The 12020-nt window shown below is 43.0% G+C and overlaps 1 protein-coding gene across 3 annotated transcripts in view; it reads right to left on the bottom strand.

Moving 5' to 3' along the window:
• The window catches only part of RANBP3L (RAN binding protein 3 like), a 34520-nt gene extending 29965 nt beyond the window's left edge, over positions 1-4555 (bottom strand). The window contains exon 1 of one of the 3 annotated variants that reach the window (XM_072135036.1): positions 4113-4552. In XM_072135036.1, coding sequence (XP_071991137.1) covers positions 4113-4338 — 226 coding nt within the window. In that variant the 5' untranslated portion in view covers positions 4339-4552. Of the gene's footprint in view, positions 1-4112 lie in introns of all 3 variants that reach the window. The other 2 variants (XM_072135045.1, XM_072135054.1) reach the window with 2 other exon arrangements.
• Positions 4556-12020: the final 7465 nt, after the last annotated feature.

Here is a 12020-nt window from a genome sequence, read left to right on the forward strand (position 1 = left end):
TGTATGTCCCTATGTGCCGTATGTCCCTATGTGCCGTATGTCCCTATGTGCCGTATGTCCCTATGTGCCGTATGTCCCTATGTGCCGTATGTCCCTATGTGCCGTATGTCCCTATGTGCCGTATGTCCCTATGTGCCGTATGTCCCTATGTGCCGTATGTCCCTATGTGCCGTATGTCCCTATGTGCCGTATGTGCCTATATGCCGTATGTGCCTATGTGCTGTATGTCCCTATGTGCTGTATGTCCCTATGTGCTGTATGTGCCTATGTGCTGTATGTGCCTATGTGCTGTATGTGCCTATGTGCTGTATGTGCCTATATGCTGTATGTCCCTATGTGCCATATGTCCCTATGTGCCGTATGTGCCGTATGTCCCTATGTGCCGTATGTCCCTATGTGCCGTATGTCCCTATGTGCCGTATGTGCCTATATGCTGTATGTCCCTATGTGCTGTATGTCCCTATGTGCTGTATGTCCCTATGTGCTGTATGTCCCTATGTGCTGTATGTGCCTATGTGCTGTATGTGCCTATGTGCTGTATGTCCCTATGTGCTGTATGTGCCTATGTGCTGTATGTGCCTATATGCTGTATGTCCCTATGTGCCGTATGTCCCTATGTGCCGTATGTCCCTATGTGCCGTATGTCCCTATGTGCCGTATGTCCCTATGTGCCGTATGTCCCTATGTGCCGTATGTCCCTATGTGCCGTATGTCCCTATGTGCCGTATGTCCCTATGTGCCGTATGTCCCTATGTGCCGTATGTGCCTATATGCCGTATGTCCCTATGTGCCGTATGTCCCTATGTGCTGTATGTCCCTATGTGCTGTATGTCCCTATGTGCTGTATGTCCCTATGTGCTGTATGTGCCTATGTGCTGTATGTCCCTATGTGCTGTATGTCCCTATGTGCTGTATGTGCCTATGTGCTGTATGTCCCTATGTGCTGTATGTGCCTATGTGCCGTATGTCCCTATGTGCCGTATGTCCCTATGTGCCGTATGTCCCTATGTGCCGTATGTCCCTATGTGCCGTATGTCCCTATGTGCCGTATGTGCCTATGTGCCGTATGTGCCTATATGCTGTATGTCCCTATGTGCTGTATGTCCCTATGTGCTGTATGTCCCTATGTGCCGTATGTCCCTATGTGCCGTATGTGCTTATGTGCCGTATGTCCCTATGTGCCGTATGTCCCTATGTGCCGTATGTCCCTATGTGCTGTATGTGCCTATGTGCTGTATGTGCCTATGTGCTGTATGTCCCTATGTGCCGTATGTGCCTATGTGCCGTATGTGCCTATGTGCTGTATGTCCCTATGTGCTGTATGTCCCTATGTGCTGTATGTCCCTATGTGCCGTATGTGCCTATGTGCCGTATGTCCCTATGTGCCGTATGTCCCTATGTGCCGTATGTCCCTATGTGCCGTATGCGCCTATGTGCCGTATGCGCCTATGTGCCGTATGCGCCTATGTGCCGTATGCGCCTATGTGCCGTATGCGCCTATGTGCCGTATGCGCCTATGTGCCGTATGTCCCTATGTGCCGTATGCCCCTATGTGCCGTATGCCCCTATGTGCCGTATGCCCCTATGTGCCGTATGCCCCTATGTGCCGTATGCCCCTATGTGCCGTATGCCCCTATGTGCCGTATGTCCCTATGTGCCGTATGTCCCTATGTGCCGTATGTCCCTATGTGCCGTATGTGCTTATGTGCCGTATGTCCCTATGTGCCGTATGTGCCTATGTGCCGTATGTCCCTATGTGCAGTATGTGCCTATGTGCCGTATGTGCCTATGTGCCGTATGTGCCTATGTGCCGTATGTCCCTATGTGCCGTATGTCCCTATGTGCCGTATGCGCCTATGTGCCGTATGCGCCTATGTGCCGTATGCGCCTATGTGCCGTATGCGCCTATGTGCCGTATGTCCCTATGTGCCGTATGTCCCTATGTGCCGTATGTCCCTATGTGCCGTATGTCCCTATGTGCCGTATGTCCCTATGTGCCGTATGTCCCTATGTGCCGTATGTCCCTATGTGCCGTATGTCCCTATGTGCCGTATGTCCCTATGTGCTGTATGTCCCTATGTGCTGTATGTCCCTATGTGCTGTATGCCCCTATGTGCTGTATGTCCCTATGTGCTGTATGTGCCTATGTGCTGTATGTGCCTATGTGCTGTATGTGCCTATGTGCTGTATGCCCCTATGTGCTGTATGTCCCTATGTGCTGTATGTCCCTATGTGCTGTATGTCCCTATGTGCTGTATGTGCGTATGTATGTGCTGTATTTATGTATATGCTGTAAAGTATATACTGTATGTGTGTGTATATACCATATGTATTTGTGTATATACTGCATGTATATGCAGTATGTGTATACTGTGTGTGTATATGCTGTATATAGTGTATGTGTGGTAATATGCTGTATGTAGACACATGCATTTAAATAAGTATATGTATATGGTGTATGTGTGTATATGCTGTATGTATATGCATTATGTATGTATACACTGTATATACTGTATGTATGTGTGTATGCTGTATATAGATTCAGTATGTGTATATGGTGTTTCTATAGTGCATGTATGTGTATACACAGTGGGTATATGTAAAAGAATGTGATGTATGTATATAAATAATATGTATGAAACTTTGATGCATATAAACTGTATGTATTAGTGTATAAATGTATATATGAGTACCTAAATGTGTGCATATGAGTGTATACGTATGTATGTGTGAATGAGTACATAAAAGTGAATGTAGAATGTTATGTGTGTGTCATTGTATAAACGTCTGTGTATGTATAAATATTTTTAAGAGGGAGGGGGGCCCCATGCAGAAATCTGCTATGGGGCCCTGCCTCTCCTAGTTACGCCACTGATTGTAGGTCACTGCTCCACAAAACATCTGAAGTTACATTTTTTTTTCCCCTGTCTGACAAGTTTCACTTCTTTCTGCCGTCCTCCTGGTTACACCCCCTGGCACAGATCACTAGCGTCCTCACCTAGGCCCAGCACAGGTGTGGTCTATAGGCACCAGCAGCCGCCAACTAGATGATTCCACAAATCGATACATTGTTGCAATTGAACAATCAGTCACATAACTGAGGGTTCTACTATAGAGAGCCTGAAGGGGGCGCTCTGTGATTTGTTGATTTCAGCAAAGGGGCCTAAATTTTCTTCATGCACAGGGCCCTGTAATTTATTTTCACTCCCCCCCCACCGATGGGATAAGGTATCCGGGTGTAAATTTATAGCAGATAGGTCGTCATTCTAGAACTTTCTCAGTGCTTCCTCATATCCGCTGTTATATATAGTACAGCTATATAGAGCTGGGACTTGTAGTCCTACTAGGCCTAACCTAACACTGCACATATAGATTATTCTACCCCGTGTAACCCATAGGGATCTTATACTTTAGGATCAACACCCATTGTGCAAAGTCAAATCCTGTTTGCGTTAAATCAACGCTTTCGGCGCATATTGGTCGCATTACACGTAAGTCGTATCGTGTGATTGGATCCCGTGTCACCACTGATTATGCGCCCCCTCCTCACTTGGGTTGGCCCTTCTTTCATTTTATCATATTACTTGACTAATTTTTGGGGTGCAAATTGCACAATAATTGACACAGTTTTTGCATTTATAGTAAAAATGTTGCTATTTTTTGGGGGTGATGGGATGTTACAAATGTATGGCATTTAGGGTTCGACAGGTAAGATCACAAGCCATCCGAACCCCCGAAAAATCCTGTATCCAAATTATTACTTTGTCAACCTTATCAGCTATAACAATACATTAAATTTGATGGTCGGCACAGCCTTATGGGTCCTAGTTGCGCACCCTTCGCCTTACGACAATCGTTCCTATATGTTATTCCAAAATCAATACACCCTTTGCAACGGCAGTCGCATTGCACGTTAGTCGCGTCCCATATAGGACCCCGCTGTTGTCACGCTCCTTTTCCCCATAAGGTTTTTTATATATTTAAATTTTTGGTTATAATTTGGACACTCAGCCTCAGCCTCAGGAAGCCTAAAGCAAACCCAATAGCCACAAAAAACTTTTCGAAACTTTTTGATAAATCGGATCAATCCATTCGGATATGGGTGCACTCACCTCGGTCTCGCAGGTTCTCTAAGCAGCGTTCATCGATTTGGACGCCCCCGACTTGCAGCGGGATGCACGTCGGCTGTCGTCGTCCGTTATTGATGATACACATCGCGGCTTTATCCGAATCGCTCTTTTCGGAACGCCTGGAAGTGGCCTCGGGGTCGTCGCACAGGGGCTCTATCTCTGGGTAGAAGACATTCTCTCTGATTGTAGGAGTTTTCTGGTTTCTCATACCGACCTATTCGGACCTTTTGGAGAAATCGAAGTTTTTGTTGCAGCAGAGACTATGGCGCGGTGAACGCAGAATAGCAGATTGCTTCCAAGCCTGCACAGGGACAAAGCAATCCAGTCTTCTGACTCATTCCCCTGCTCCGGTCACTAGTAATTCACCCCTGTAGGGTTAGCTACACTCAGCAGGCTACGTGCAGATCTAGTGAGTGGAGTCAGGCTGACGGAGAGCTAAACAAGAGTTGGTGTGTGGGCGGGGATATGCTAATGAGGCCCGCCTCCCCCGGATGCCGTCTGTAGGGATATCAGGTTACTGCAGCTCCTCAACCAGATCGTCCTGGTATTCCCCGGTCCCTTCTCCGCAGCACTGTCACAAGTCGTCATCACGGATCCAGGACTAATGCAAAAACATCCGTCGTATCATATCAAAAATATTAGGGCTTATTCAAACAACGGATTTTGATGTAGAATTTTTAACTAAAAAATCCCCCTCTAATTATTTTTTCTAGAAGGGAGATGGAAATGAACCCTCCCCGTGCAATAATGGCAGATGCATTTTTTTTAATAAGGATTGTTCGGTAAAATATCCATGGTCAGACCCCTCCCTGTCCCGGGGGTCTCCCCTATAAAGGTGGTGGTGTTCCATTCACATCTATGGGGCTGTGCGAGAACAATGATCAGTGAATGGAGCGCGGTCACGTGTGCGATTCATTGACAGGGAGGATTCAGGGGTCTTTCAGTCGCCAAATTCTATAATTATTATTATAATTATTATTTATTATTATTTTATTTGTTATTATTTTATTTATTATCTTCAAATCACCATAGTCTATTATTTTTTTTTAATGATTTATTATTATTATTATATTTTTCTTCGATCTTTTTCTTTCAATCGCCATATTCTATTATTTAATTATTATTATTATTTATCATTATTTTATTTGTTATTGTTGTATTTATTATCTTTCAGTCGCCATTCTATTATTATTTTTTTATTAAGTATTTATTATTATTGTTTATTATTATTTTATTTGTTATTATTTTAGTATCTTTCAATCGCCATATTCTATTATTATTTATTTATTATCTTTCAATCACCCTATTCTATTATTTTATATTTATAGTATTATATTATTGGATATTATTTTATTTATTATCTTTAATTTGCCGTATTCTATTATTTTATTATTATTATTATTTATTTTATGTATTTCATTTATTTTGTTATTTTACATTTATTTTATTTATTAAACTTATACGTCTCTATCCTATGGATAAGGGGATAAGCGTCTTTGGTGGGACAAACCCTTCCTCTCCAAATCACAGAAACATTGCCAGGGAAATCAGTGTCTGCAAAGTGTTGTAGAATAAGTGCAGACCCCCAGCTAAAGATCCCCCCCCCCCCCTTTGTTAACCAGAAACAGCCATACAAAGTCCAGATACAGCAGGACCTCTGCTAAATTGTTTTGCTAGGACTGTTTGTCATTTGCTGGAGAAACAGGGGAGAACCAGCAGCAAATGAGTCTCATCTAGTTCTAAACAAACACCAAGGTGACGGCAGAGTGAAGGGTGTAGTAGTGAATAGAAGGAATTGTAGCACCTAGTGGTGAACGGGGGCGTATAGAAGAGGGTGGGTCTACAACGGTGAATAGAGGAAAGGTAGTAAATGGGGTAGTAGCTAGTGGGGTCAATAGTACTGATTTGGGATATAGTATTGAATGGGTTGATGGAGTAGTGAAAGAGGGTGTACTAGTGAGTAAATGGGGTGGTGTAGGATTCAAAGGGGTATAGTAGTGTATGGGGAATTCAGTAGAGTATGGAGTTGTAGTCAATGAGGTGAAAAGTGGGGAATAGGGTCGGATGGCATGTGTGAATTAGTGAACTGGGGTGTAGCAATAAATGGGTTAATGAATTGTGTACAAGTAGCAAATGGGTCGGTGGTGAAATAAAAAGCAGGGGTGTAGTAATGATTGGGATTCTTGTAGCTAATGGTGGGGTGTAGTAGTTAAAGGGTTTCTGTAGTAGTAATTGGGGTAGCAGTAACAAAAGGGATGGCGGAATAGTGAATGTGGTGTTGTAGCAGTAGAATGGGTGTATAGTAATGAAATGGGTGAATAGTAGTGAATGGGGAGTGTATAGTAGTGAAATGGGTGAATATTAGTGAATGGGGGGTATATAGTAGTGAAATGGGTATCGAGTAGTGAATGGGGAGTGTATAGTGGTGAAATGGGTGAATAGTAGTGAAATGGGTGAATAGTAGAGAATGGTGAGTGTATAGTAGTGAAATGGGGGTATAGTGGTTAATGGGGAGTGTATAGTAGTGAAATGCGTGTATAGTAGTGAATGGGGGGTGTATAGTAGTGAAATGTGTGTATAGTAGTGAATGGGGAGAGTATAGTACTGACATTGGTGTATAGTGGTTAATGGGGAGTGTATAGTAGTGAATGGGTAGTGTATAGTAGTGAATAGGGGTGTATAATAGTGAATGGGGAGTGTATAGTAGTGAATGGGGAGTGTATAGTAGTGAATGGGGAGTGTATAGTAGTGAATGGGTAGTGTATAGTAGTGAATAGGGGTGTATAATAGTGAATGGGGAGTGTATAGTAGTGAATGGGGGTGTATAGGAGTGAATGGGGGGTTTATAGCAGAGAAATGGGTGTATAGTAGTGAATGGGGAGTGTATAGTAGTGAATGGGAAGTGTTCTAGTGAATTGGGTGTATAGCAGTGAAATGGGTGAAAAGTAGTGAATGGGAAGTGTATAGCAGTGAATGGGGGATGTATAGTAGTGAAATGGGTGTATAGGAGTGAATGGGGAGCGTATAGCAGTGAAATGGGTGTATAGTAGGGAATGGGGGTGTATAGTAGTGAATGGGGAGTATATAGTAGTGAATGGGGGTGTATACTAGTGAATGGGGAGTGTATAGTAGTGAATGGGGGTGTATAGTAGTGAATGGGGGTGTATAGTAGTGAATGGGGGTGTATAATAGTGAATGGGGAGTGTATAGTAGTGAATGGGGGGTGTATAGTAGTGAATGGGTGTATAGTAGTGAATGGGGGGTGTATAGTAGTGAATGGGTGTATAGTAGTGAATGGGGGGTGTATAGCAGTGAATGGGGGGTGTATAGTAGTGAATCGGGGGTGTATAGTAGTGAATGGGGGGTGTATAGTAGTGAATGGGGAGTGTATAGTAGTGAATGGGGGTGTATAGTAGTGAATGGGGGGTGTATAGTAGTGAATGGGGAGTGTATAGTAGTGAATGGGGAGTGTATAGTAGTGAATGGGGGTGTATAGTAGTGAATGGGGAGTGTATAGTAGTGAATGGGGGGTGTATAGTAGTGAATCGGGGCTGTATAGTAGTGAATGGGGGGTGTATAGTAGTGAATCGGGGGTGTATAGTAGTGATTGGGGGGTGTATAGTAGTGAATGGGGAGTGTATAGTAGTGAATGGGGGGTGTATAGTAGTGAATGGGGGGTGTATAGTAGTGAATGGGGGGTGTATAGTAGTGAATGAGGGGTGTATAGGAGTGAATCGGAGTGTATAGGAGTGAATGGGGGGGTGTATAGTAGTGAATGGGGGGTGTATAGTGAATCGGGGGTGTATAGTAGTGAATCGGGGGTGTATAGTAGTGAATGGGGAGTGTATAGTAGTGAATGGGGAGTGTATAGTAGTGAATGGGGGTGTATAGTAGTGAATGGGGAGTGTATAGTAGTGAATGGGGGTGTATAGTAGTGAATGGGGGTATATAGTAATGAATGGGGGTGTATAGTAGTGAATGGGGGGTGTATAGTAGTGAATCGGGAGTGTATAGTAGTGAATGGGGAGTGTATAGTAGTGAATGGGGAGTGTATAGTAGTGAATGGGGAGTGTATAGTAGTGAATGGGGGTGTATAGTAGTGAATGGGGAGTGTATAGTAGTGAATCGGGGGTGTATAGTAGTGAAAGGGGAGTGTATAGTAGTGAATGGGGGTGTATAGTAGTGAATGGGGAGTGTATAGTAGTGAATGGGGAGTGTATAGTAGTGAATGGGGGTGTATAGTAGTGAATGGGGGGTGTATAGTAGTGAATGGGGGTGTATAGTAGTGAATGGGGGGTGTATAGTAGTGAATCGGGAGTGTATAGTAGTGAATCGGGAGTGTATAGTAGTGAATGGGGAGTGTATAGTAGTGAATGGGGGTGTATAGTAATGAATGGGGGTGTATAGTAGTGAATGGGGCGTGTATAGTAGTGAATCGGGAGTGTATAGTAGTGAATGGGGAGTGTATAGTAGTGAATGGGGGGTGTATAGTAGTGAATGGGGAGTGTATAGTAGTGAATGGGGGGTGTATAGTAGTGAATGGGGAGTGTATAGTAGTGAATGGGGGTGTATAGTAGTGAATGGGGAGTGTATAGTAGTGAATCGGGGGTGTATAGTAGTGAATGGGGAGTGTATAGTAGTGAATGGGGGGTGTATAGTAGTAAATGGGGGGTGTATAGTAGTGAATGGGGAGTGTATAGTAGTGAATGGGGAGTGTATAGTAGTGAATGGGGGTGTATAGTAGTGAATGGGGGTGTATAGTAGTGAATGGGGAGTGTATAGTAGTGAATGGGGGGTGTATAGTAGTGAATGGGGGGTGTATAGTAGTGAATGGGGGGTGTATAGTAGTGAATGGGGAGTGTATAGTAGTGAATGGGGAGTGTATAGTAGTGAATGGGGAGTGTATAGTAGTGAATGGGGGGTGTATAGTAGTGAATGGGGGGTGTATAGTAGTGAATGGGGGGTGTATAGTAGTGAATGGGGAGTGTATAGTAGTGAATGGGGGTGTATAGTAGTGAATGGGGGTGTATAGTAGTGAATCGGGGGGTGTATAGTAGTGAATGGGGGGTGTATAGTAGTGAATGAGGGGTGTATAGTAGTGAATGGGGAGTGTATAGTAGTGAATGGGGGGTGTATAGTAGTGAATGGGGGGTGTATAGTAGTGAATGGGGGATGTATAGTAGTGAATCGGAGTGTATAGTAGTGAATCGGAGTGTATAGGAGTGAATGGGGGGTGTATAGTAGTGAATGGGGGGTGTATAGTAGTGAATGGGGGGTGTATAGTAGTGAATGGGGAGTGTATAGTAGTGAATAGGGGGTGTATAGTAGTGAATGGGGAGTGTATAGTAGTGAATGGGGGTGTATAGTAGTGAATGGGGAGTGTATAGTAGTGAATCGGGGGTGTATAGTAGTGAATGGGGAGTGTATAGTAGTGAATGGGGAGTGTATAGTAGTGAATGGGGGGTGTATAGTAGTGAATGGGGGGTGTATAGTAGTGAATGGGGGGTGTATAGTAGTGAATGGGGGGTGTATAGTAGTGAATGGGGAGTGTATAGTAGTGAATGGGGGTGTATAGTAGTGAATGGGGGGTGTATAGTAGTGAATGGGGGTGTATAGTAGTGAATGGGGAGTGTATAGTAGTGAATGGGGGGTGTATAGTAGTGAATGGGGGGTGTATAGTAGTGAATGGGGAGTGTATAGTAGTGAATGGGGGGTGTATAGTAGTGAATGGGGAGTGTATAGTAGTGAATGGGGGGTGTATAGTAGTGAATGGGGGGTGTATAGTAGTGAATGGGGAGTGTATAGTAGTGAATGGGGAGTGTATAGTAGTGAATGGGGAGTGTATAGTAGTGAATGGGGGGTGTATAGTAGTGAATGGGGAGTGTATAGTAGTGAATGGGGAGTGTATAGTAGTGAATGGGGAGTGTATAGTAGTGAATGGGGGTGTATAGTAGTGAATCGGGGGGTGTATAGTAGTGAATCGGGGGGTGTATAGTAGTGAATCGAGGGGTGTATAGTAGTGAATGGGGAGTGTATAGTAGTGAATGGGGAGTGTATAGTAGTGAATCGGAGTGTATAGGAGTGAATGGGGGGTGTATAGTAGTGAATGGGGGGTGTATAGTAGTGAATGGGGGGTGTATAGTAGTGAATGGGGGTGTATAGTAGTGAATGGGGGTGTATAGTAGTGAATGGGGGGTGTATAGTAGTGAATGGGGGGTGTATAGTAGTGAATGGGGGGTGTATAGTAGTGAATGGGGGTGTATAGTAGTGAATGGGGGGTGTATAGTAGTGAATGGGGGTGTATAGTAGTGAATGGGGGTGTATAGTAGTGAATGGGGGGTTTATAGTAGTGAATGGGGGTGTATAGTAGTGAATCGGGGGTGTATAGTAGTGAATCGGGGGTGTATAGTAGTGAATCGGGGGTGTATAGTGGTGAATAGCGGGTGTGTAGTAGACAATGGTCTACGTATTAGTGAATAGGGTGTGTAGTGGTAAAAGGAGTGAATAGTAGAGAATGAGGTGTATCGTAGTGAATATGTGGTGGTAGTTTATGGGGTCTAAAGTAGTGAATGAGGCCTTCTGTAGTATGGAGGGAGTGTAGTAGTGTGTGGGGTGTTTTGTAGAGATTGGGGAGCAGTAGCTGATGATGTGTGTAGTATTGGCCCCATATGTCCTGAGCACAGGTGTACACAGGGCCCCGGCTCATGTTCACATATACATAACACTTGTAAAAGTTATAATAAGTTCCTACATTAACCAGTTATGTGTCGCTATATATATACCACCATATGCAGCCATACAGTCTGTAATCCTCCCTGTGTGTACATTACACGGGGTCTGCTCAGGACTTTGTTATATTACACCCATATTACTACCGGCTCGTTAAGACACAGCAGTCTTCCCCTTTAATAAGTCTCTCCCTTCATATCACATATTTGACAATGAATATAACACAATACAGGTTTATTATATAAAAAGACATAGCCGTATATGATATTTTTCTCACTGAACTGAAATCAGAATAATGACGGAGATTTTTAAAGGCATTTTTATGACTGTCTGCAAAGTCAAAAGTTTACATGCACTAAGATTACTATGCCTTTAAATAATTTGGGACAGCCATGATGTCTTTGGAAGCTTTTGATTGATGGGTATTTGAAGACACAACCTAAAACACACACTGCTGCTTTGTGTAATATCACAGGAAAGTTTAAAAAAATCAGCCAAAATATTAGGAAGAGACTTGTGGATCTATCTATCTATCTATCTATCTATCTATCTATCTATCTATCTATCTATCGATCTATCTATCATCTATCGATCTATCTCATATCTATCTATCTCATATCTATCTATCTATCTATCTATCTCATATCTATCTATCTCATATCTATCTATCTCATATCTATCTATCTATCTATCTATCTCATATCTATCTATCTATCTCATATCTATCTATCATCTATCTATCTATCTATCTATCTATCTATCTCATATCTATCTATCTCATATCTATCTATCTCATATCTATCTATCTATCTATCTCATATCTATCTATCTAATATCTATCTATCTAATATCTATCTATCTCATATCTATCTATCTATCTATCTATCTATCTCATATCTATCTATCTCATATCTATCTATCTATCTCATATCTATATATCTATCTATCTATTTCATATCTACCTACCTCATATATATCTGTTCATATACACCTGAAACCTCCCCAAGTTTATAGCCTCCTGGTACCAGCAGATTCCTTCTATTATTCCGCCCATGCCGCGCTCGTATTGTCAGCCAGGTGACAGGAGGAGACACAGGACAGACTTCCACCTGTAGCTATAAATTACCTGCCAGGAAGTCAGTAGATTTCCATTCCCCTGTG

The sequence above is a fragment of the Engystomops pustulosus genome, chromosome 1 (assembly GCF_040894005.1).
Source record: "Engystomops pustulosus chromosome 1, aEngPut4.maternal, whole genome shotgun sequence".
NCBI lineage: Eukaryota > Metazoa > Chordata > Amphibia > Anura > Leptodactylidae > Engystomops > Engystomops pustulosus.